Below are 27,345 nucleotides of genomic sequence, written 5' to 3' on the forward strand. Positions count from 1 at the left end.
GATCGCCACCACAGCACGCTTCAAACTGTGAGCTCAGCTGAAGACCTAAAACACAAGCTCCACCACCTGGTGCGTTCTGAGGCCCCGGCTCAGGGAAGGGTGGGGTTTGTATATACACAACACGACTTCCACACGACCGCTGGGTGTGGAAAAGTTAAATCTGGCTCCCGGAGCTCCGGCTGGTGACCCCACCCCACAGCAGACCCGCCCAGGTCTGCCAGAGCTAAGAGACTGGGGGCCCCCAAGACTGCTCCCCTTCCACCCCAGAAGAGATGAAAGGATAGCGGGCGGAGCATTTGCCGGGTACCCTCCGCCCCCAGGCACAGGGCGGAGTTCCAAGAAAGGATGGGCGGAGACAGAGGGCAGGAGGGGAGGGACGCCGCGGCTAAGCTCGCCTCCCTCTTCCAAGTTTCGCTATGTGGTTCCACCGCCTCCGTCCTCCTGCTCCTGTAAGTGAGGATAAGCCGGCGGAGGGGAGCCCAGGGAAATGGCCGGGGGGACGGCGCGGCCATCGGGGAGGTAAGAGGAAGAAGGGTGAGACGGAGAAGAAGAAGGGAGAAGCAGCCGGGAGGACCACCGGAACGGAGCGCCCTCGTCATCCTGCCTCTCCATCACCCCCTTCCCTGCCTGCCTCTTCCTGGTTCTCGGGCAGCGACCAGGAGCCCCCTGTTGGGGGTTAGCGGGGCAAAGGGAGGGGAAGCTCGAGATATCCAGAGGAGCGCTGGGGGCCGGGACCGAGGGGAGGGGTGGGGTGGTGGGAAGGGGCGGGAGGGACAGACATGAAGGGCCGGCGGCGGCGGCGGCGGCAGCATCGGAAACTCCTGTTCTTGCTCGTTTTGTACACTCTGGTCCTGCTGCTGCTGCCCTATGTCCTGGACGGTCGCAAGGGCGGCGAGGAGGCGGGCGTCCGGCGCTGCCCCAGCCTTCCAAGCAGCCTGGGAGTGTGGAGCCTGGAGGCGGCGGCGGCCGGGGGCGAGGAGGAGGAGGAGGCTAAAACTTTGATCCGGGCCGGAGGGGGAGCCTCGGAGAGCCTCCGGAACGGGAGCGACCCTGCCCGACGGCCGCCGCCGCCCGAGAAGCAGCACGTCTACCTGCACGCCACTTGGCGGACCGGCTCGTCCTTCCTCGGGGAGCTTTTCAATCAGCACCCCGACGTGTTCTACCTGTACGAGCCCATGTGGCACCTGTGGCAGGCGCTCTACCCGGGCGACGCCGAGAGCCTGCAGGGCGCCCTCAGAGACATGCTCCGCTCGCTCTTCCGCTGCGACTTCTCCGTGCTGCGGCTGTACTCCCCGCCGGCAGACCCCGCCGCCCCGGCCCAGGTCTCCGCCAACCTCACCACGGCAGCCCTGTTCGGCTGGAAGACCAACAAGGTGATCTGCTCGGCGCCCCTGTGTCCGGCCGCCCCCAGGGCCCGGGCCGACGTGGGGCTCATCGACGGGGCCACCTGCGAGCGCAGCTGCCCGCCCGTGTCGCTGCGGGAGCTGGAGGCGGAGTGTCGGAAGTACCCGGTGGTGGTGATCAAAGACGTTCGCCTGCTGGACCTGGGCGTGCTGGTGCCGCTGCTGCGGGACCCCGGCCTCAACCTCAAGGTCATCCAGCTGTTCCGTGACCCGAGGGCGGTGCACAACTCCCGCCTCAAGTCCAGGCAGGCGCTGGTGCGCGAGAGCATCCAGGTGCTGCGCACCCGCCAGAAGGCTGACCGCTTCCAGCGCCTGCTGTTCGCCCAGAGCGTCGGGGGCCGAGCGGGGCCGTCGCTGCTCCGGCCGCAGCCTCCCGGGCCCCGGACGGACTTCCTCCTGAGCGGGGCTCTGGAGGTGATCTGCGAGGCGTGGCTGCGGGACTTGCTCTTCGTCCGGGGCTCCCCGGCCTGGCTGCGCAGGAGGTACACCCGGCTGCGCTACGAGGACCTGGTGCTGGAACCCCGCACCCAGCTGGCCCGCCTGCTGCGCTTCACGGGGCTGCCCGCCCTGCCGGCCCTGGACGACTTCGCCCTCAACATGACTCGCGGCTCGAGCTACAACGCCGACCGACCCTTCCTCATCTCGGCCCGGGACGCCCGGGAAGCGGTGCACGCGTGGAGGGAGCGGCTGAGTCAGGAGCAGGTGCGCCAAGTGGAGGCCTCCTGTGGCCAGGCCATGCGCCTGCTAGGCTACGCGCTCAGCGGAGAGGAAGGCGGCGGCCAGAAGGTCCGGGAAGGCAAGCCTCCGGAGAGGAGCAGCAGAAAGCAGCGGCAGGCGCTGCAAACCGGATCCCCAGGTAAAGTGCATAAACCCCCTAAACTGTCCTCTTAGGGATGGAGGGGCAAAAGGGACCCGAGTTGAAGGGAAGGTGTAGAGACTGGTGGCGTTCCTCCTGGAAAACTAGATCAGGGCATCACCTCGCTTTCGAGGCGCCCCCCTTTAAGAAATCCCGTGACTTAATTTTTCAAGAAACACGCTGGTCCCATTCTTCCTCCAGCCCCACCCCCATCTCCCTGGAAAGAAGAAAACAAAATCCTTGTAACAAATATGAAGTCAAGCAAAACAATGACCTCGTTCTCCATGTTTAAAAAAATAGGTGTCATATTCTGCATCTTTATTAAATCCATCACTCCCTGTCAGGAGTTGGGTGCCCTTTCCAGTGACTTTTTCTGCTCAGAGAACCTCACACTTTTCCCACGGGTCTCGGTTTCCTCCTCTGTAAAATGGCTAGTTGGACTAGTTCAGATCTTCCTCCTCCTTATTCTAAACCCTGTAATCTTGGTTGCCGTGGCATTCCACCTCCCACTGTGGGGAGCTTTAAACCACCCGGGAAGTGGAAGTTTGGGGAGCATGGTCCAAGTTTGTGAAAGAGAATTCTTGTTAAGGGAGTCTTTGTTTTCTTCTCTCAGTAAAGCCCAGATATGCCAGGTGGATCCTCTGGCCACTTTCTGTTTGTAAGTCCTCCCCCGCTCACCAGCCCTCATTTAGCAGAATGCGTTGGCAAAGGATTTGGACTAAGGAGTCATTTTCTTGTTCCGAAGGCTGATTTCAGACATTTCCCCTCATTGACGACTCAATTAGCTGGCCAGAGAATGCTTTCCTCACATGTGTTGGAGAGTAGTGCAGAATACAGTATTGTAAGGATGAGGAAAACTAGTGGTGGGTGAGAGGAAATGACTTGTATTTCCATTCATTATTTTATATTGTAATGGACCATACTCCTGGGACACCAGGGCAAGCAAGATTGAGCCTTGAAAATGGCCAACCCAAAGAGTTTGGGTCGGGATCTGTTACCGGCGACTGTTGTGATTTTAAAAGCCCCAAGGACTTGGTATTTTCCTAAACTCGTTAGATGGTTTCCTCAGTCATTTTCTTTGGGGTTAGGGAAATCCGCATTCTTTCCCAACTTCCTGGTTGAAGAGGGGTCAAACACTTTTTAACATCTCAACAACATCCTTTCTCCTAGTTAATCTTTTGCATATGAAGTTAACTTGAAGCCTTTACCATTATTTTGGTAGGCTTTTCTCCCCTTGCAGCATCCCCTCCCCATCAGCTAATAGTCTCACATTTTTACTTTAATTTCTGCATTTGTGGCAACACTTTAGTGGAGTCTAGAATCTGAATTCAAAATCCCATCTCTTCGTGGAATATGCTTTTGGAACCTTGAGAAAGTCACTTAACCATAGTGGGTCTTGGTTTCCTCAAATGTAACATAAAGAACTTGCAGTAAATGGCCTCTAAGGTACTTTTCAGTTCTAAATTTATGATCCTATGATATCAGGGCGAACCATTGGTAGCACAGGTTCTCCTAGAGTCAGGCACTGTGCTGAATGCAAAGAAAGGCAAAACAAAAATATGAAAGGCAAAAAATCTCATGGAGCTCACAGTCTAATGGGGGAGATGACATGTAAACATTGTTACTACCAAGAGTATGTGTGTCTGTGACATAAACTGGAGGTTCTCTCAGAGGGAAGGCGCTAGCATTAAGGATGATCAGGAAAGGCTTCTTGTAGAAGGTGGGACTTCTGCTAAGATGGGAAGGAAGCCAGGGAAGCTAGGAGGAGGAGATGAGGGAGAGAGAGTGGCCCATGCTAGAGGGTGGGAGAGCCGGTGAAAATGTTTCAAGTCGGGCTCATGGGCAGTTTTAGAAAGCTCTAAAATTCTTTTGTGGGAATATGATTTCAGAGCTGTAGTGATCTTTCTCAGTTCCTCACTAAGAAATTATTACTGCTCACCCTCTATACACAACTTTTGATGACAGTAGTTCACTTTATTTGGGGCTTCACCACCTTTAACTTGCTCACAACTCTAAATAACAGCCTATCTTTTCCTGATGCCTGTAAGCACAGGAATTTTAAAGTAAATGAATTTCAAATACAAATTTGTAATTAAACAATTTAAGTCATAATCTTTCAGTGCTCCAGTCCTCTAAGGTTGTGTGTGAATTGCAGAAAAGGTACCTACCTGCATTTCCTCTCTGAGAGTTTCCTCTGTGAATGAAATCACAGATTCAGTCTCTATCCTATTTATCTATAACTGTAAATACAATTCAGGGTTGTAGAATTGAAGTGGAAAGAAAACTATAAGCCTGAAACTTTGCTCTGCTGTGTGAAGGATGATTAGAACATCTTTTTGTACCATCTGTTTATACAGGATTACCGGGTGAAAAGGATGTTATGGTTAAGATGTGATAACCAGTTCCCTTCCTTCATAGATGTCCTGATAACCAGCTGACTGAGGAAACCATTGGAGTTGGGAAGAAAATCATTTGTTTCTCAGACCACTGTTAAAGTACAGACCCTCACCCACATTTGTTTTTTGTTTTTTTTAATCAGCTATTTTAAAGGATAAGCCTTGCCTTTTCTGTAGTGCCTCTCCTTCAGAACCTTCCCCTCCCCCCATGTCAAAGATCAAGCTCTTTTGGACCCTTCTGGTAGGGTTGAGGTTTTTTTGGTTCTCATCTGTGATTTCATTGTTGTATAGAAATGCCAATAAGGAAACTCACCCCAAATACAAGTCAGCAGCTGTGCTGTTTTTGTATTACAGTCTTAGAGTTTGCTTTAGACATTAAGGTTAAGAGACTTTCCTGGGGTCACACAGCTGGTTTTTAGAGCATTGGCTCCAGAGTCTGAATGCCTCTGATGTTTACTATGCGTGTGACCTTGGAGAAGCCTTCCTGGGTCTCAATTTCAGCTGGAAAATGAGGGGGTTGGACAAGGTGGTCTCTGAGGCTCCTTCCAGCTGTGTCATGCATTCGAAGACATTGGAGTGGGTGAAGTTATCAAGGGGGAGGATGAAGAGAGAGGAAGAGAAGAGAATCAAGGACAGAAACCATGTTTTAAGGCAGAAGAAGGATGAGGAGGAACCAACAAAAGAGAGAGGGGGAATAGAGAACCAAGAAGAGAACCATGAGAGTGCAGTGTCAGCAAATCCAAGGAAAAAAGAAATGATTAAGTTTGACATACTAGTCAACTTGTTCACTAAGTGCCCCTGAGAGGTCAAGGAGGCTCGAAAAGGGCAGTTGAATAGGATCTGGAAGGCAAGGGAGAGAGCCTAGAAGATAACACTAACCAACCTGTATGATCTTGGGCAAAGCAGTAGGAGGAGTCAGGAACCTCAGTGGTACACTAAATGCTCTATCTCACTAACAACTGACCTTTCACAATACCCATGGACACCCACAGACATAAACACATCTCTTCCCCTGAGAAATCTCTATCGTGGCCCAATAAATATAAGGGTTGTCTGCCTCAAGCTTATTAGGGTGCTATTTTTGTTGCTTTTTTTAAAGCCCTCCCAAAAGACCTTTATACCCTTTTGGTAGGAAGGTAAATCCTTGTCTGAAGGTTCATTTAAAAAAAATGATCTTTGCCACACCAGAATAATCATATCCAAAGAAATGCTGTACCTTTCACAGTAGTCTGCATTGGAGGTTTCTTTTGTAGTTCCGTGATACTTCCATTGCTTACTGAATTTTTGGAAATTTTCTGTGGGACTTGCCCTCAGTGCCTGTTGCTAGCATATTGTTTTCAGGGTCCTTAGAAGTAACAATTTTTTTTTTTGCCTTTCAAGGCTTAGTCTGGAAGGAACCTAAAGTCATTTAGACCCAAAATGGATTAATAATCTGGGTAATACTAATTTCGATTTGAAAAACAGAAATGGCATGAGTAAGCCAATTTTTCTTATGTATGAGGCATATAAGTTGCCTCAAGGGACAGACAGTTTGCATGAAATAAAAATATTCAGAAATACCTAGAGCAGACACAGCATCCCTGGAACACAAATATTTTAGCCTTCCCGGGCAAGAGTTTTGAAAAACCTACCCTCATTTGAAAGCATAAGTTTGGGTATGCTTATTAAAACCTCCCTCATTCCCATATAGTTGTGCCACTTATATACATTATAAATTATATCGTAAATATACAGTTGGATTTTACCATACTCATGTAATAGGTGACCTTGTCTGAAAAGAACTAGTACTTTATTCTTTCCATTGACAAAATATTTTTGATTTTGAAAAAAGTCTAATTCTAGTGTGAGGTATTTTTAAAAATATCTTTCATCAAGGCAAAATGGTTGTAGAGGCAAAGTCACCATCGTGATACTTGAGTATTTTCAATAATCAGGAAGCTGAAATATAGGGAGCAGTCAACCCCACATTGAGGTGTGGGTGGAATTCTCCTCATAGTAATAATTGAAATTAACTGTCTAAAGCACAGAATCAACAACTGTGGCTTCTCTTAACTTTGTTAGGAAGCAGAGGAGGTCTGTTCCCCTTTCTGTCACAGCTTGCAGTGAATGGGTTGGAGGAAGAAGATGTAAGTGGCCTGGCTTTTTCTCCGTTCCCTGGCTTTCTATTAAACAACCGTCCTTATAAGCGGGACTATTTCCAGTCGTCCTGATCTATATCTTGCCACTGGACCCAGATGGCTGGGGAGGAAAGAGTGAGGCTGGTGCCTTGGCATAGCCCTCCCTCACTTAAATTTGATTCACTTGCAAGTCATGACATCACCTTCCTGACGTCATGGTCCTCTTCGAGAATGAAGGACAAACAACAGCCACAGTCCTTGTAAGGTCTGCAGGCTCCTGGCTTCCTCCCTTCTCTGGGAAGGAGCTGCTGATCATGTGAGTAAGAAGAGCCCCGGGGTGGAATTAAACAACTTCTGCCCCAGTGTTTGGACAGTGAATTGTTATTTGGAAGGAACACAGAAGCAGGAGGACTTTTCGGGAGCTAAACAGGAAACACCCTAATTGGCTAAAAATTGCTGCAGTGTTTCATGAGAAAGGGGGTTCTTTAATGCCTTTTCCCTTCTGCGAAGGCCTGATGCCAACAGCTGTGTCTGTTGTGCTTTGGAGCCTATGGTGTTCAGGCTGAAGATCTAGCCCCTTATTAAGAGCTGAGGTGGAAACTGTTAGCTGACAGTGAGCATTGTAAAACTAGAGGATTGATAATCATATAGAATAGGATTGATGCACTGAATTAATTTCTTTTTTGCCCAGAAGTTAACAAATACTAAATAAAACTGGGTATTTCCATGTACATAGCAGAACTGAAAAAGAGGATTAACATATTGAATTTCGATGCTAAACATAGAGTTCTGGTATTCAATAGACTTTATTTTTTCAACAGTGGGAAGCTTTGGTACAAAACTGAATCCTGAGGATTACAATCATGGTTGTGAAGAAATATTTTTTCCTTGTTGATCCTGAGCTCCCTTCTCTGAACATTATGTTAATGAGGCTTGGCCAGAATAACACTTCTCCTGCCTGGTGTGTTAGAACAAATGGCATAATGCATTGTGATCTTGACGATGGTGGTGGGAAGGCACTCTGAGCCAGGCCAGTACAAACAAGTCTCATAACGGGTCTGTGCTCCATGAGCCGGGAAGGACTGCTCACTGCCAGCACTTTGAGATTAACTATTGTTTAGACTGAGTTGGAGATGTCTTTAACTCTACTTTGCACATGCTCCAAAGTAGTTACCTGTAATACTGGGAAATAAGCCATGGAACAAAGTCTGAAATTTGGGGTATGCTCTTGGAGTAAATATATGGGTACTGTGTCATAAAAAAGAATAACATGGCCCTGATGCACTATGCTCATTTGAGATTACCTAGTATTCACTGAGATACCACTGAGATGAGAGGTTAATCCGAGGACACCGTTAAGTGGCTCCCACAAAAGAAAAGTATCAAATTTTAAATATGAATGAAAGTACACTCTACCCCTACCAGCAGCAGACAAAGAAAAGTCATGCTTTTTGTCATATGTTCCCAAGAAGGGAATTGCTCTTCAGAGAGGAGAGGGCTGTTGAAAACGTGTCAATGCAGAAACAGATTGTTTTGGGGGGGGGTCTTCTCTACTCGTTTTTCCTAGCTTTAGTAGAAGATGAATTGTAAGCACAGGAGAAATCAAGTCATTTGCTCCCCATCTAGGTAAGTCCTAGTAGGATTTACCCACTATTAAAACAATAGCCTTCAGTGGCCTGAGAGAAGTTGGCGTGAGATGATGGACTATTCTCTGTTAGCAGACAACTAACCTCTTCTCTGCTATGATGACTTCATAGATGACTGGCTCTTTTTTTTTCCCCCACACTGAGGGCAGTGTTAGGGAGAAAGGAGAAATTAAAATGTCTGAACTTGGCTATTTTTTTAATTAGATTTTTTATTTTTAGTTTACAACATTCAGTTCTACATGTTCTTAAGTTTCAAATTTTCTTCCCTTCTCTCCGCTCCCCCCAACAAGAAGGCACGTAGTCTGATATAGATTCTATATATACCTTCGCATTAAACTTATTTGCACAGTAGTCAAGTTGTAAAGAATTATGACTAACGGATTCATGAGCGAGAAGAAACAACAGAAAAAAAGAGCAAATAGTTTGCCTCAATCTGCCTTCAGGCTCTGTAGTTCTGTCTTTGAGCCTTGTATTGCTGAGAAGAGCCAAGTCTATCAAAGTTAGTCATCACAGGATCAGTATGTCTGTGGTTGTGTACAGTGTTCTCCCGGTTCTGCTCCTCTCACTCAGCATCAGATCATGTAGGTCTTTCCAGGTTATTATGAAGTCCGTATCTTCCCCATTTCTTATAGCACAATAGTATTCAATTACATTCATACATTACAACTTGTTCTGCCATTCCCCAATTGATGGGCATCCCCTTGATTTCCAATTCTTTGCCACCACAAAAATTGCTGCTATAAATATTTTTTATATAGAGGTCCCTTTCCCAATTGTGTGATCTCTTTGGGATACAGCCCTAGGAGTGGTATTGCTGGGTCAAAGGGTATGAACATTTTTATAGTCCTTTGGGCATAGTTCCAAATTGCTCTCCAGAATGGCTGGATCTCTCCACAACTCCACCAACAATGCATTAATGTTCCACTTTTCCCACATCCTCTCCAGCATTTATCATTTTCCTGTTTTGTCATGTTAGTGAACTTGGCTATTTGTTAACAGCTCTGGCTGTTTCGAAGTAGACTGGGGTGGGGGGAGGGAATTGGAGTTACCGTTTTGGATGAGTTGATGATCAAGTTTAGATCTGGAAAGTGACCTTTAGAGATCATAGAGCCCACTCCTCTCATTTTCCAGATGAAGAAACTGGAGCCTAGAGAGGTTGTAACTTTGCGGTCACACAGGTAATCAAACTCAGGTACATTCACTAAAAATGTCCTTCCCACTATTTGTGGAGTAGAAAAATCTATACCAAAGGTCTATAACTGGTTGATCCTGAAATTCAGTTTAAGCCAGTTAGTCAGCCAACGTTTATTATGTCTTTACTCTGTGCCAGGCATTGTGCTAAGTGCTGGGGAAATGGAAATGGAAATCAAAACTCAGGCCTTGCTCTCGGTTTGCTTAGAGAGAACTAGTCGGGGAGACACCATGCAAATACCTATGAAAAATCAAGGAAGATACAGGATAAATAGGAAATAATTGATAGAAGAAAAGCACTAGAATTCAGGGGGATCAGGAAAAGCTTGTTGTCGAGGTGCTATTTCAGCTGGAATTCGAAGGAAGCCAGGATTTTGGAACAGCTAGTGAAAATTCCTGGAGTCCGGAGGGTGATGAATGTCTCCTTCAAGGAACAGCAAGGAAGCCAATGTCACATGGATCACACAGTGGTGGGGTGTGAAGTATAAGAAGACTGGAAAGAAGGTGGGCTGTGGCAGATTTAATTAAAGGGCTTTGAATGCCAAATAGAGGGTTTTGTCTTTGATCCTGTAGAGGGGTAACATGGTCATAGTTGTCCTTTAGGAAGATCACCTAACATTATTTTATTTTATTTTCATGTCTGTACTTCCATGTCTTCCTCTCTCCCACATACCCCTTTGAGGAAGCAGTGAAAACAAAACCCATTACAGAGTGTATATATAGTCAAGCAAAGCAAAACAAATTTCTACATTATCCATGTCTAAAAATATCTCTCTGTGCCCCCCACCCCCCATATAGAGTACCTTTGGTACCTTTTTGATATATATGGTACTTTGTGGTGCCCTTTCCATGCAGGGGCACATAGCTAGTCTGAAGCTGGATTTGAATTCAGCCTCTGATTACAGGCCTCATGTTCTTACCCACTATGCCATTTAGCATAAAATAAAGTAAAATACATAAGGTTACAAAGGAAAAAAGTTATATTCAAATGAAGGTGTTATTCCCATCCCAGGTTCGCAGATCTCTTGAAATCTATCTATGGATCCCAGGTTAAGAACCCCTGGTATAGAAGGACACACTACAAATTAATCCAGCAAGCCATAGTTAAGGGCCCACAACATACAAGGCACAATGCTAGGGTGATACAAAGCACAGTAGTCCCAGCTTGCAAAGCCCTTATCTTCTGTTGGGGAAGAATCACTATCACAGTAGCTTGGCAACTTGTGAAAGAAGTAAAAATATTACGTGCAAAGGACATGTGAACAATACAAAAATATCTAAGGCAAGGATCTCTGTTTTCATGAATGTGGGGAGCAGGGAAGATAAGGACATCATGGTATAGTGTAAAGAGATTGCTTGCCCTGGAGCTGGAGACCTGGTCTTAGACCTGGCTCACTGGCTGCTTGGGCATTATGGGCAGTTCACTTGACCTGTCTTCTCTGTTTACCTATTTGTGAAATGAGAACCTTGGGCTAGCTGTCTACTCTGTAAAAAATTATATGATTCTATGCACAGTCATAAATTTTAGTATGTAATAAATGCCCCAAAGTGGAACAAAGGAGTTCAAAGAATAAGATTTACAGTTGAGGTGATCTCTGAAGACTTCCTACAGGTGGGATAATATTGGAGCTGGGCCTTTAATAGGCAATATGAAGAGGACAGGTGGGTATTTAAAGTAGAGGGAACTATGTGAGCAGAGGGCAGGACAGCTTTGGGAAACAGCCATTTCATTAGGTTGGAGTGTGAAAGTTTGAGTTTAAACCAGCGGTTCTCAGACTTATTTGTCCTACTGCCATTTTTTTAATGTACTTTCTTTAACCCTTTAATTTTTTTTTTTTGAAACTTACATCATTTCAAAAAAAATGTAAAATATATATTTTTAAAAGACATCTTAAATTTAATAATTTATTGTAAATTTGTGGGTTTTTTCCTCCATTGAAATTTTGATGATGCAATATTGCATCATGTAACTGTATTGTAAACAAGTCTTTATGTGCACGTATTCTTGACGATGCATGCTGGACTTCCAGACAATGTGTGACACAATAGCCTGCCAACACTTACTTGTTAAGACCTGTTGGTGGACTTGACCACTGATCAGTTGTGATTTGCATTTTGTGTGTTTATTTGGAAAATAATGTAATCACGACAACTGTAACCCTGTTACACAACAGATGAAACATGTACGAACGGTTTTTCAATATTTTCTCATCTTCTCTTCTTTCCTTATGCTTCCACTGCCCTGTTATTTTTATTCAATGACTCCCAGTCACACCTGAGGTTACTACTGCCTCCTTGGATCATTCCAGTGCCCTGCCCCCCCCCCTCCCCAGGGGCGGTATCACCCAAAACTTTGGAAGACCTTGAATGTGAGGCTGAGGAGTTTGAGTCTTATTTCCCAGGCAATAAGAACTTTTGAGGTTTTTGGGGAAGGAAATGACAGAACCAAAATAATGCTTTAGAAAAAGATTAGTCTGGTAGCCCTACTCAGAATGGGTTAGAGAGAAGAGTCACTGTAGCCAGGGTGACCAATTAGGAAGCTGTTGCAATAGTTCAGATATGAGGTAATAGTGTGTGAACTGAGCTAGTCTGAGTGACACAGACATAGGAAACATTTTGAAGGAAGAATAGATAGGATTCAGAAGAGGGGCTGAGAGAGGTATCAAAAAATCCTCCAAGATTTGGAGCCTGAGTGGCCAGAACCATGAGAGTAACATTAATCAAAATGAGGAAGTGAGGAGGGGAATGGGTTTTGCTTTTAGACACTGAGTTTGAAGTGCTAGAAGCACATCCATTTGGCAATACAGCAGTGGAGCAGGGCTGGCAAGATATCAGGGCTGGGGATTTAGATTTAAGAGTTATCTCGAATAGAGCCTTGGGATTATTAGGTGGCACAATGAAGGGAATACCATGTGATGTGGAGAGAGCCGAGAATTTAATACAGAACTTTGTGGAATGCCCACAGTTAGGCAGATCTGGGAAGATGAGACTGAGAAAAGGTTATTAAATTTGGTAGTGAGGGCAATCACTGTTACCTTAGGGAGAATAGTTTTGGTAGAAGTCAAGAGGAAGGAAGATGGAAGGAAGCCCATGTTGTGAGGGATTGAGGAGAGGCTCGTTGAAGTAATAGCAGTGTATGCAGACTACCCTCTCCACAGGTTTGGCAGTGAAAAGGAGAGAAAGGATGCTCTTGTGGTGGCTTTGTGGTTTAACTGGATGAGGGCTAGAGTGATCAGGTCAGAGCCTGGGCAAGAACTGGCTCAAATCCAAGGACACAAAATCTCATAATGCATCTAATTGTTTTAAGAGGAGCTGTGAGAGGGGCAGCTAGGTGGCGCAGTGGATAGAGCACTGGCCCTGGAGTCGGGAGGACCTGAGTTCAAATTTGATCTCAGACACTTGACACTAGCTGTGTGATCTTGGGCAAGTCACTTAACCCCAATTGCCCTGCCTTCTCCCCTTTTAAAAAAAAAGAGGATTTCTCCAGGGATACTCTTCCTTTCCCTCTTTAACTTTCTTGATAGGCAATAAGGATGCATTCTGAGGATTGATGGTGAGTCAGCCTGGGAATCAGGTACGAATAGTGAAAAAATGACGGAAAAGATGAAAATCTGGATTAATTATAGCTGCCCAAGAAATAAAAGGCAGCAAGATTTTGATATGAAGCTAGGTATGTGTGGCATTTGATTGAAAATAATTGCATTTATTTTCCCTTCCTCTCTATTCCTTTCCAGTTGGAAGAAAAACAAAGTCCTTGTAACAAATACACATAGTGAAGAAAACCAAATTCCTGAATTGGTCATGTCCAAAAATGTGTGTCATTCTGCATCTGGATTCCCTCACAATGCGTTAGGTTCTTAATTGCTTGTTGACTGAACCATTAGGAGGTGGGTAGTATTCTTCTTCACTGGTCCTCTGGAATCCTGATTGGTCATTGGATTAGCAGAGTTCTTAAGCGTTCCAAAATTGTTTTTTTTCGTACTATTGTTATGGTTTAAATTGTTTCTTGGTTTTGCTCACTTCTCTCCATGGGTTCATATGTCTTCTTAGGTTTCTCTGAAATCATCCCTTTCACAGTTTATTCTGGAGCAGCAGTTTTCTACTACATTCATATAGCATAATTTGGCCAGCCATATCCCATTTCTTTGCCACTATAAAGAAAGCTGCGAAGCTAATATTTTATCAAAGGTATGACTCAGGTAAAGCTTGTTAATGATGCATAATAAGGATAAATTATTAAGGTGCACTACTCAAGACTTGTGTTAGTGTCATTTGAGGAGTTATGTCTCCTAGTCCATGGAGAAGAGAGGAGGGTGGAATCTGGTTTAACCAATATAGTGACCCATGTCCAATCCCTTGGGGATGGGGCTTTGGATTCTGCATGCATGTTAACCATAACCTAAGTGGCTGCACAAAAGAGGGAACTTCATGATGTATAGCCAGTTCTGCTGTAATGTGACATATACATTCCTAAAAAGCCATTTGTGCTATGCATCCTGAGGCTGATGGGAAAGAAAATGGCATTAGGGATGCAACACAGAAATTTTGTCAGTACACATTAAAAAAATATAGGAACTTAATAAAAACTAGTAGCAGATGGTTAAGAAATACATAAATACTATGATAAACAGTAGTCCCTTCCATGACTTTGAACTGTGGCTGAACCTGCACCCCAGTTCCTTTAGGGTTGGTTTGGCAGAGTTTACAGCTATGGATGAGAGCTACCTCAGTGGGCAGCAGCTCTGGGACACTGGCCTGTAACTATGGCTGAAAGGGGTGGGTGGAGTGTGTATGTGTCAGCCAGCTCTCCTCAGCCCACAGCTGAGGGTTCTTTACCTTGAAAAAGATCAGAAGTTAGCTTGTGAAAATGTGTCAGAAGGGTTGCAACTTATGAGTTATGATAAAGTGGTGTAGTTTTCTTCTCGCTGCTTGTCCTAGACAAAATCATGCATTTAGTTCAAAATGTGCTCAGATTGTTGTAACAATGTTGGTTTGCAGCTTCTGTGGAGGTGTAAGGCCAATAATACCAGCACACAGGAGGGCTGCTAGCACAGGTTCTTTGATCTGCTTTTCTAAGGAAAGCAGCTTTAAGGGTTTACAATCTTTAATTAAATATACTTTAATTAAATATACATATATCATTCACTTAATTCAGGGGTAAAAGCCAGCACCCTGAACTTCAGAGAGTATACAAACAGAAATTACGAGCATACATTATATAAACAGAACAAATAAACGCAAACCAGTAGACAGGCTTCTAACCATTTACCTATAGCAATACATACAGTTACCAGAGAGAGAAGCATCAACATCTGGGTTTTCAAAGCCGGGGGCTCTGTGATGGTTACCCAGAGTCTTATCTGGTCAGATCACACAGCACTCTGCCCCAAAACAAAACGCCAACCTCAGATCATATATACCTTTCTCAGGGTCAGAGGGCATCATAACCATGCAACTCAAACCCATGTGAACTGGGCTTTCTTAGGCAGGGCATCAAAGACTCCCAATTGAAACAAAGGCAAGACTCAGCAAAGGCGCTTGATTACCTCAATGCTGAGAAGCACTCAAACAAAAAACAGCAAGAAGTCCCACTTTGCTTGCCATCACATTTGAAAGGCAGTACTCAAAGGTACTTGATTACCTTAGCACTCCGAAAGAGGAAACAGTAAAAGTCTCATTCTTCTCACTATTATAATTGTTCCCTGTTATATCAGTTGAGTGGGAAAAATTTGCACTTTCAAAACAAGCCTTTAGAGTAGAATTGTAGCTGAGGAGAGATAGATCACTAAGGGACTTTCAGGTGATATGGAGAGAATCAAGAACAGAATTTGGAGGAAGATGAGAACTAAAGGATTATAAGTCACAGAGCTGGAATTTTCAACGTATGAATTAAAAGATTAATTAGTTAATTAAGTTAAGAGAAGTTTTTTTTTTCCTTTGTTTTGTTTTTTAAAGAACCAGGGAGAAGAGTGGTTTCAGTAGGTGAGGCAGCATTGGAAAGGGGAAGATAAGTTACATGAAAGTTCAAGGAAGGAATTAATGGAAGGATATTCTAAAATTAGTGAGTGGAATCTGAAAGACCTAGGATCAATCTTTACAGCATCTAACCTATACCTGACCTATACCTATACCAGTTATGTGACCTTGGGCATTTAACCTCTCAGTGCCCCAGGCAACTTTCTTATAAAGCAAATATCTTGGGAACCTCTTAGCTCCCCCCCCCCCTTTTTTTTTTGGTTGAGTTCATTCCATTCCCATTCCCAATTATGATTGTTGATTGTGTATTTGTACTTTTCCTTCTCTTTGTTTATTTCCTTTTTTTCATAAAGATGAGGGTGGTAAGAGATAAGGAGTTCAATACCAGTTTAGTGTAATGTGCTTTCTGAATTCTTACGCTTTTTCTTTTAAGCCTTTTCCAAAATCCACCCTCCTTAGTTTGATTTACTTTAGACTAATGCCTTTCTTAAGATACCCTTCCTCTTTCTCCCCTTTCCCTTCTCTCCTTTTTCTCCTGTTTACTTATTGAATGAAATGTATTTCTTTACCTCCCCCCCTTTCTCCCTTCCCTCTTTTTACCAGTTCAGACCAGAGAGTGAGAGTGTACCCCTATTATGTGAATTTCCCCCATTCTTCCTTTATCTTCCCCCAATAGTATATTCCTAGTCCTTTCTCTTTCCATTCTTTTAAAGTCATCAGAGCATAACAAAACCACTCCCAAGTCCTCTAATTAGATTTCCTTTATGAACTTATAACAAGCTTCCATGTTAGAGTGTAAGCAGTTTATGCTTGTTTTTAAATCCTTTCTTATTGCTCACTCATGTTTAGCTTTTTTTTTTGGAGGGGGGAAGGGCAGGGCAATTGGGGTTAAGTCACTTGCTCAAGGTCACACAGCTAGTAAGTGTGTCAAGTGTCTGAGGCCAATTTTGAACTTATGTCCTCCTGACTCCAGGGCTATTGCTCTACTCACTGCGCCACCTAGCTGCCCCAAAGTTTAGCTTTTTATGTTTCTTCTTGATTACTGTGTTCGTATTTCAGAGTTTCTGCTCGGTTCTAATGTTTTCATCAGGAATGCTTGGAAGTTCTGTATTTCATTAAAGGTCCATCTCCCCCCCCCCCCCCCCCCGCCCCCAGGATCATTCTCAGTTTTACTGTGCCATTTAGCCTTAATTGTAAGCCTCTATCTTTTGCCTCCCAGAATTTCCAAGTTCTCCTGTTCTTTATAGTAATGGCTGCTAAATTTTGTGTGATTCCTGACTGTGACTCCTTGGGACTTGAGATCTTTCTTTCTTGGTGTTTATCATATTTTTTCTTTGAACTTTTAGCTTTGAATTTTGGTTATAATATTTCTGAGAGTTTTCACTTTGAATTTCTTTAATGAGGTGATTGGTGGATTTTTCCAGTTTCTACTTTGCCCTCTGGTTCTAAAAGATCTGGGTGATTTTCTTTTATTGTTTCATGAAATACAAAGTCTAAGATCTTTTTTTATGGTCATGGCTCCAATGATTGTCTCCCCAGTCTCTTTTCCAGGTCCATTGTTCTTGCTGTGAGATACTTTAGATTTTCTTCTGAAGATTGTAGACTTGAAAGCTTTGCGTGCTCCCCAACTGGTATGACCCCAGGCAAAATCTTACCATTGCTATTTTTATCTGAGCTTTGCAAGCACTCCTGTCCTAGGTCTGACCATGAGCAACACTGCTCTTGGCATCTTTCTGGTTGAAAGTTCCAATAAACTGCTGCTGGACTCAGCCACTACCAACCTGCCAGAAAGCTCCGCTGTTTTAGAGTGACAGAATTGCAAATTCCCATTTGGTTTGCAATTCCTTCCCTGGTTTTTCTCTTCAGGCTTTAGACTGGGCTGAAGGTTGGAGCTGAGACCCATTCTGCTCCTGTGGTCAGAGCTACACAGCTGCTATTTGCTTCTGAATTTGTCCCTTGATTACTACACAGTCTAGGACTTGTTGTCACTCCTTACCGTGAAATACTGTCTGTCCTGGATCTGTGACCTGGAATTGTGTAAAGAACAACAGAGCTGCCCCTTGGTACCTCTTCCCACCTCTTGCACAAGGTTAGGGTCTTCCTGTATGGGTCTGGTATGTCTTCTTGCCATGGTGCACAGCAGTTCCCGTGCTCTGAAATAATCCAAATAGTGCATCTCTGGTCAGACACTATCCCCAAAAGCCCACTGACCCCTTTGTCTTCCTATGCTGACCTGAGCTGGGAAAATTACTGTGATCTTATTCTTGGATTTTCCCAGTCAGGACTTGTTCTAGTGCATTTTCTAGATCTTTATGGAGAAGTTATATTAGAGATGCTGTACTTCTTCCTGTTGCTATGCCATCTTGGCTTTGCCCCCAGGGAACCGAGATCATAAGTGGCAAAATGGATCTGCATTGCTAGAGGGAATTGCCTACTGTGTGTGTGAAATCACAGATTGGACAAAAATAATAATAAAGGAAAAGGAAAGAAAAAAAAAGATGTGTGGTTACAGTAGATAAAAGTTATTGGAGTTCTTTTGCCAGTAGAGATGATAAAGTCTGTAAGGATTTTGACATGAGTACAAAATGTCATAGTCATAGAACAGAGTATAAATGTGTTATGGAGGCCATTAGAGAAAGATGTGGCATAAGTGTATGGTGTGGACTTCAAAAAGAGATGTGCTTGAGTTTGCTGGGGGAGAACATTGACCTGGAAGTGGAAATGGAGTCAGCTGATCTCTTCTTTCACTGAGTTGGGGAAGTCTGGAAAGGTGGAGGAGGAAGGCAATACAAAGTACTTCCTTTCCAGAAAAGACTGGGGACTTAGTCTTTGCTTTTCTCATTCCACAACATACTAGGGGTGATTACAGTTAAATAATATTAGGATTATTATTCATTCACATTTAATCTGTTAAGACTATTTAATCTGTACTCTAGTGCCGAATTTACATGGCATCAGTCTTACACAACTATCCATTGACATGTGTGATTGAATTAATAATAGTTAATAATAATAAATTACAAATACTATCTCATCTGATCTAACAACTCTGGGAGGTAGGTGCTATGTGTTATCCTCATGAGGACACTCAGGCCAACAGAGGTAAAATGATTTCCCCGGGGGCATATAGCTAGTAAGTGTCTGCAGCTATATTTGAACGTAGGTCTTCCTGTCTCCAGGACCATCCACTGTAGCATCTAGCTGCCTTTTCTTTTATAATAGTGCCTTAGTGGGTCCATCTGGTGGGTGCTCCCTCCACCAATACACATACCAATCTATCCTTTGCAATTCTTGTTCCTATTTTTCCATAAATCTTCCATAGAGATGCTGTTCAATTTGCCACAAGATTTCATCTTTTAGGGGCTGCTAGGTGGCGCAGTGAGTAGAGCATGGGCCCTGGAGTCAGGAGGACCTGAGTTCAAATAAGGCCTCAGACACTTGACACACTTACTAGCTGTGTAACCTTGGGCAAGTCACTCAACCCCAACTGCCTTGCCTCCACCCCTCAAAAAAAATTAAAAAAAAAGATTTCATTTTTTTAGACAAGTAGAATGTTGGCTCCTCCAGGGCAAGAAGTGCCCCACCCCCGCTCCCAACTCCTTTCTATCCCCAGTGGCTAACAGTGTTTGCTGGGAACATAGGCAGTCAATAAATGCTTTCTGAGTTGAATTAGTATTGTGGGGTGACTGCTGAAGCACTGGGACTGCCAATCCTTTGGTCCTCATTCTCCTGTGACCTGTCCCCCCCCTTTTTTTTTTTTTTTAGTATTTAGTATTTTTCAGTGCTTGGTATTTTAGCATTTAGTATTTTTTAGTATTTAGGCTCGTTGAACTTTTCACTGTGGTGGTGTTAGGGGTAGATCTAATGCCAGTAACATTTTAATTCAGATTTGATGTTGGGAAGAAATGAGGCACTTTAAAGTCATTGAAAAGTTAATATAAGATGGTTTACCTTGCCCTAACACAGCAAGGATATAGAACAAGGATACAATGGCACGAGCTTTCTGTAGAGGTCCTTTTCCCCATCACCTTCTCGCATCTCCTGGTCTGGTTAGCAGAGCAGAACACGATGATTTGTGTGGTCTTCAGACATTTCCAAGTTGGAGGGGTCCTAACTCCACGTGGGTGGGACTTAAATTTTTTATCTTTTTTTTTCAATTACATGTAAAAATCATTTTTAACTTTTTTTTTTTTAAATTTTGAGTTCCAAATTCTCCCTCCTATGCCCTCTCCCCTCCTCCAGAAGGCAGGCAGTTTGATATAAGTTATATATGTGCAGTCATGCAAAACATTTCCATATTAGCCATGTTGCAAAGAAAACACAGACCCCTATCCCCCCCCCCCCCCCGCCAATAAGAAAAAATATACTACAATCTGCACAGACTCCATCACTTCTTTCTCTGGAGGTGGGTAGCATTTTTCATCATAAGTCCTTTGAAATGTTCATCAATCATTGTCTTGCTAAGAATAGTTAAGTCATTCACAGTTGATCATTGTACAGTACTGTTGTTAACGTGTACGGTGTTCTGGTTCTGCTCACTTCACTTTGCATCGGTTCATGTCAGTCTTTCCAGGTTTTTCTGAAAGCATCCTGCTCATCATTTCTTATAGTGCAATAGTATTCCATCACAATAACATGCCACGTGGACATCCCCTCAATTTCCAATTCTTTACCACCACAAAAAGAGCTGCTATAAATATTTTTGTACATATAGGTCCTTTTCCTTTTTTGCTTTTTTTTTAATCTTTGAGATACAGACCTTAGTAGTAGTATTGCTGGGTCAAAGGGTATGTATGCACAGTCTTATAGTCCTTTCAGTATAATGTCTAATTGTCCTCCAGAATGGTTGAGTCAGTTCACAATTCCACCACCAGTATCCCAGTTTATGGGTGGGACTTTTAATTCCCTTAGGAGGCCAGGAGAGCTGACTCAAGGGAAACAGAAACCAATCAGGCTGCAAGGATAGGGTTTGTTTTGTCCTTTAGGGAAAAATAATTCCTGTTGTGACAAAGCTGATCAGCTCCTCCCCTCCCCCCAAACAGTTAACTATGGTCAGGGCAAATCAATACATTGGTCATGTGAGAAAAAGCATTTCTCACTATGCACCTAGTAGGCAGGAGACATTGCTCGTCATTAATCTCGTAAGATCTTGATTGGTCACTGTGCTCAATAGAGTTCCGAAGTTTTTCCAAGTTACCTTTACATTATTGTAGTTGTGTAAATATTTCTTCTGAATCTACTCATTTCACACTGTACCAGTCCATTCATACCTCCCCAAGTTCTCTGAATCATTCATATTTATTATTTCTTATAGTGGAATAACATTCTATTACATTTCACATACCAGTTTGTTTAAACATTCCTCAATTGCCGGGCACTCACTTTATTTCCAATTCTTTGTCATAATTAGATGCAGAGCTATCAATATTTTTGTATAGGTGAGTCTGTTCCCTTTGTCTTTGATCTTTGTGGAATACATGCCTAGCAGTGGTATTGCTTGGTCAAAGGGTTAGTACAATTTAGTGAATTTTTGAGTATAGTTCCAAATTACAGCTCTAACGATGCATGAATGTGCTTGTCCTCTTCTAACACCTCTCAGCCATTGCCATGGAACCACAGATGTGCTTTGGTTTGCATTTCTCTTATTATTAATGATTTAGAACATTCTTTTGTATGGTTGTGCATAGCTTGAATTTTTTTGTTTGTCAACCATCTATTCATATCCTTTGACCATTTATCTTTAAAGGAGTAGGCCTCACACACACACATATGTACCCATTTATTACATATCTCGAATATAAAACTTTTATGAGAGAAACTTGCTGCAATGATTTTTCCCAATTAACCTTTTCCTTTCTAATTCTAACTGTATTGTTTTTGCCAAAGGCCATCTTTTGAAGTCGTGGAGATGGTGGTGTAGCACAGAGACAAAAATTGCTTGAATTATTGAAGAAGCAGGTGGGGTCAGGCTGATTATAGTCATTTGCTATATTGTCTCAGGATTTCAGGAACCACGTACACTAGCATCTGCTCCTAGTTCTCTTCCTAAAAAGAGAACTAGACTTTGTATTGTTATGAGAATATTAGATCCAGCTTTGCTAGATTCAGGATAAAAACAGGAAGAAAATAAACAAATCTCTCTCAAGTCACTTTGTGTTCATATGTACTTTGAAGTAAGACTCCAGGAAATACATAGGGATTTGAGTTAGAAATCCTTAGATCTGGCCTTAGAAATTTGACCTTAGCAATCATCTATTCTAACCTTCTGACTTTTAATGAGGAAACTGAGGCTTGGAGAAGTAAGTGGCATTAAGACTTCGTATCCTAGAAATAGCAGAGCCATGATTTGAACTGAAATAGCTTTTTAAGATGTTTAAGATGATGGACTAAACCAGAGGTGGGGAACCTGCAGCCTCGAGGCCACATTTGACTGAATCCAAACTTGAGGACCTAGAGGGCCACATGTGGCCTTGAGGCCACGGGTTCCTCACCCCTGAACCCAATTTCTGCTGGACTACTTTCTAACTTCCCCCGGCAGTCTTGTTGAATAGAGCCTTCCTTCTATTAGTTTATAGCTTTAGGTTTATCAAAAACTGGATTGCTTTACTTGATTGTTTTATGGATTATCTTTTCTACTAACCAATACAGAATAGTTTTAAGGGGCCAGCAGGCTGCTTAAGCAGGGGGCAAACTGGCCCAGGTTGAAAACAGAAAAGGTCAAGGCTTCCATGCTGATCAGCAGTAGGTTTGGGTCCAATATAACCATTATACATCCATCCTGGGGCAGACAGGAGACCCAGTCTTCCCACTAAACATCCCCCCCTCCAAAAAAGGGGTGTAGTTGTGCACATCAAAACATTGGCTATGTAAATGCTTACTGTCATCTGAACATGTTTATCTTATTCTTCACTTCTTGTTTATCACTTCTGCTAATGGATTGATTATTCTTTTATTTTACCGAAGCTATTGTAAACTCAGAGCTGATGATGTGGGATTTTCTAAGTAAACCAGTCTGCAAATAGGTCTAATTTATTATCCTTTGCCAACTTGATATTTCTCTCTCTGGTCTTGTTGCTAGAGCTAGCATTTTAAGAATGTCTGTCAAAGCAAAGGGAGACAGTACATTCTTGCTTTGTCCCTATACTTATGGGGAAAACTTCAGAGTTTCACAGCTACAAATACAACTAATGCATGGTTTTACATATATAGTGACATGTAAACTAGTTGTGAATTTACTTGGGTAATTTTTAAATAATTCTCTTTAAGTCACAGTCAGGAGAAGAGAAGCACACTTTGGTGATATCTACATAAACTCACAATGAAATATTTTTCCACTGAGGATATCAGTGTCTCAGTGGGCCGGTGTTGTGATATACACTGTGGTATAATGGGTGCATTTGTAGACCTTAGATACTAGATATCTATATATATATATATCTATGAAATATATATCTATGAAAGTTTGAGCTAAAAAGTGAAAAGCAAACAAGTTGAATTTGAAAAGCGGAAACAGTTAGTTTGTGAATTATTTATTTTTTGTGTTAATGGAATGACATAGAACACATAAATGTCACATAAAAAAAACAAAACTATTTTTATACATGTTCTGAAAACATCACAATATACAGAAACCCTGATGAGACCTGAAATTCATTGCACTAAAAGTTTTTCAGTCTTTTATCATACTAAATATCTTTATATATCACTGTTGACTTTAAGAGAAATAAAACCTGCATTTTGCTCAGGGGGTGAAAGTCTAGGCAAGTAGAAGAAAACATTTTTACCACAGAGTATATAGCAGCTTAATTTTTAATTTTAATACTTCATTGTCAAACTTATCGACAAGAAACTAGTATGGTGAATGATAACCTAAAGTTTAGAACTTCAATGTTGGTATCTTGATTTTAAAATCATAAAGACACCAGAGGTCAGTCCTGACGGAGCCTCTAGGGCCTTAAATTCAGGTAGAGCTCTGTCTTAACTCTTGCTTTTTCAACCTGAAGATGACTGGGAGATGGAAACCCAGCCTCTGAAAGATCAGTGTGGCAATCTCACCAGGAAATGATGGATACTTTTACAAGTTTAAAGATAACCTTGATCTAGGAGTTAGCTTAACTAGCTGCTCTGGGATAAATAGAGGCCAAAAAGCAGCATCTTTCAGGGGATAGGAATAAGGAAAGGGACAGGAAATGTGATTTCATGGGGATAAGGACCTTGTAGAAGAGAAACTTCTCCAACCCATGCAGATCAGCAAAGGTTACAGGTGAGAGTGACAGTCTGTTTCAGAGGTGGGCCTTGAATTCAATAAACTACACTACTTGCTCATAAAATTGTTATGGAGGATAAAGGGCCTGCTGCTTGTACTGAGTTTTTCAAACCAAAGATAAATATTAATTCAAAATATATTTCTCACACCCCCTGCCAAGCTCAAGAGTTTAACAAATCTATTTACATTTATTTGAGTAAGTTATTTAAAGAAGTAGCCATTGTTTTGTTATAAATATGAAATCTGACCAGGTTGTTTGTTTTTTTTTAAGTGCTTTAAAAACAAAACCCAAAGCTGTCCACTGTCTTCAAGTACAGATCACCAGATTGACCCTGAAGTTCAGCAAAGCTTGTTTTTCAAGTTTTTTAACACAAAATCTAATGTATATATAAAGGTACACTTTCTATCTAAAGAGCTAGTGACCAAATAAATCTGTATTTATTAAGTAAACTACCCTTTCATTTTGTAAACTGCCACTAGAGAAAGTCTACATCTCAATTCCCTGATGTGTGTGTGTGGATCGCCCTTGTACATTTCCAGTTGTCCTGTAGGCTCTTGTTTTCTGGGGCTTGGTTAGCGTATTTCACGGATGGTCAATTTCGCTAACATTAGAACAGTGTCAGACTTGGTACACATCCATCATCTGCTAAAGGTTTGTAATGTAAGAAACAGGCAGACGTATCACAAATGGAACCAGTGACTTCTTTCCCACTAATGTGAAAACAGTTTTTGAAGTGCCACCAAAAGATATGACAGGCAACTTGAACAGAGTCTTAATTATTACTATGATACAATTTTTTTTAAAAGTCTTAAAAAAGGATTTACTTCCCACCAATGAATACATAGGCTTATAAAGATGGTTAAGTAGTAGGCATCTAAATTTAAATTCCACTATAGAATCCAAAGAGCATGCAAGCCAACAAACCAGTTCTAGTCAGATGTAGATGGCATCAGCAGCAATGCTGACTTAGGTTTTCAATATTCTTTTTCCCCTTCCTTCTCTAACAACATGCAAACACAGCTTCTCAGGCCATGTTTTGCCATGACATTTTCACAAAATGAAAACAATACTTTTTCAGAGTAGATTTTTAGCATCAGATTTGAGTGTTGTCCAAATTGAGTTAAAATATTCCAAGGTTTACAGGTCTTTCATTGAGGCCTCACATTTACATTTCTACATGCTTTCTATGTTCTTTTCCCTCTATCAACTTTCACCTTTTTTCTCCCCTTCCCCCCCAGATAAACTGCAACATTGAAGTGTACAGTCCAGAAGGATGAAGAATCACTGCTGATACTTTGCACGGTTGGGGTATTGAGACTTTACTTGACACTAACTGCTGTACAGTTCTGCATAGCAGAAAAAATAGTGAGCAGTTAAACACAACGGACACATCTGCAAAGACTACATTTCCAATAAGGAAGTGACATAGTGCAATATGGATACGGTGGCCCTCCAATATGGAGGGCTTTATTTTCCAGCTTGAACCTGCCTGTGGTGATTGCCGCCCTTTGAAGGTGATGACATTCCCGGTGACGAATGAAGAGGAGGCTTAAATTTTTTATGGTTTCAGAATTAATGCTGTTTACATCACAACTTGGACAAAGATATTGATCTGAAAACCATGGCAAGTGTGGTCTTGCCCTGTGTTCATTCTGTAACTTAAAGGTTTTAAGGTCTGAATGGGATCTTTAAGAAAAAAAAGATTCTTCTAGCTCTTCTTTACCTTCCATTCTCTAGGCCCATCAAAGAATTAAATGTAATTTTCACTCCCAAGTCCATATTCATAAGAATTAGAAATACTATTAAATAATAAGTTCAGAAAGCAGCCATGAAGACTCTAAGATTGATGACATCAGGTAAAAGTGAGTACTACCCCATACACACAGTGCTGGATGGAAAAGAAAGAAACCTTAGGACTCCTGGCTTAACAGGCTTTAGCAAAGCTAAAATGCCCCCAGCCAAATCAATTACATACCCTGCTCACCACCCTTTAATTGTGCCACTTGCTGGTTGAAGTTGGGCTGCTACAAGACCACAGATGTGCCATTAGTGCTTTAGGTTAAAAAGCAGGAGAATATAAATCACAGGCAGAGAGGTCAGGTTTACAGTATTTCCCTTGACACTAAGGCACAACCAGGCACATTAAAAAAAGATTTTTATGTCTAATGCTGCCCTGATTTTTGCACTCTTTAAAAAAAAAACACCAAATGCCCCAAACCCCCACAAGTTCTTAAGTGAGACTGAAAGAGGATCAGGCCCCAGAGAACACACTCCATTTTCCCTTATGACATGGTAAGAGTTGAAATCAGAGGGGCAGTCCTGGTGTATAACTTGCAACAAATTATTAATCCTAATAATAGATTATGGGGTTCCTATGGGGTTTTTCCAAACGATAGACTTTTTTTTTTACTTCTGAAGCAAGAAGGAAGAAAGGAATAAAGGAAAATAGGGTAGGAAATCATTTTGTAGGACTTTGGAGAAGTCAGTCTAAGCAGAAGCAATGGAAAATGTTCAGTAAACCATGCAGGAAGAAAGTTTAGACTCTGAGGTACCTCTGAGTAGGCCTTCCTGCTGAGGTGTGTAGGAGGCCTGGGAGTCATGTTTTTGCAGAACACTGAAGCCCTTCCTCCTGGTACATACTGTTAAAAGGCTATTAAGTTTTGTTAATGTTGGAGGCTAAAATTCTCCCACCTTCTGGTTTATAAAACCCTGCTCCGCCCTCCCCCCAAAAAAGACTACTTCATCTGAAATAGGCTGTAGATTCTTGGTTACCTCCCCACTGAATCATTTCTTAAATATGGTGAAACTTCAAACAATGTTAAAATGAGAGTTGGTCTATAAGACAATTTCCTTCTCATTCCTTTAACTGTGGAAGGACACATAGCCCCATTTTGTCACATTTTCAGTTCAGGAGAAATAACACTTAACAGAATGGAAACAAATTCTTCTCGCTTTCCTCTAAAGCCTATAACTTGTCAACCCAACAAGCTATATGTAATTCAACTGTCACAGAATAAAACTTGAATCTTTAATGTTTTTAAAATGAAGAAAAAAGCTTTGTACAACTGACCTGGGGCCTCCCTCCTCCTCTTTATTGCAATCTCTGAGATTTGAATAAACTGTTTTACTTTTAGGTTATCAACTACCACTGCCAGAAGCTCTAAAGGCAGAAGTCCCAAAGTTCTACTCAAAGGCTGCAGGATCCCACTTGATTGTCCTAGGCAAGCTCAGGTTTTCAGCGCCAAAAAAATAGGCTTTTCTATATTTTGTGCTAGTTAATGGTTACTTTTTGGGGGGGGGGGCAGTGAGGAGAAGATGGCAAAGAAAATCATTCTGATAAATTTGAGCAGTGTTCTTACTGCCCAGTGCTATGTCTCATCGAAGCCACTACTCTTGTAGTGTCACCCCCTGCCAGTAGATTCTAATGACTAACATTGCCCATGACATTAGCGAGAGAAATTGAGCGTGAGCCAGATTCACCATGAGAGGAACT

General features: G+C 42.4%; 1 protein-coding gene across 1 annotated transcript; it reads left to right on the forward strand.

Moving 5' to 3' along the window:
- The first annotated feature begins 779 nt into the window (after positions 1–779).
- Positions 780–26,968, forward strand: CHST7 (carbohydrate sulfotransferase 7). The gene is made up of 2 exons (XM_036747257.1): positions 780–2,259; positions 25,091–26,968. The coding sequence occupies exons 1-2, from the start codon at positions 780–782 to the stop codon at positions 25,105–25,107; spliced, it is 1,497 nt and encodes a 498-aa protein (XP_036603152.1). The 3' UTR covers positions 25,108–26,968.
- The last annotated feature ends 377 nt before the right edge of the window (positions 26,969–27,345 follow it).

This window comes from Trichosurus vulpecula, chromosome 2 (genome assembly GCF_011100635.1).
Source record: "Trichosurus vulpecula isolate mTriVul1 chromosome 2, mTriVul1.pri, whole genome shotgun sequence".
Lineage (NCBI taxonomy): Eukaryota > Metazoa > Chordata > Mammalia > Diprotodontia > Phalangeridae > Trichosurus > Trichosurus vulpecula.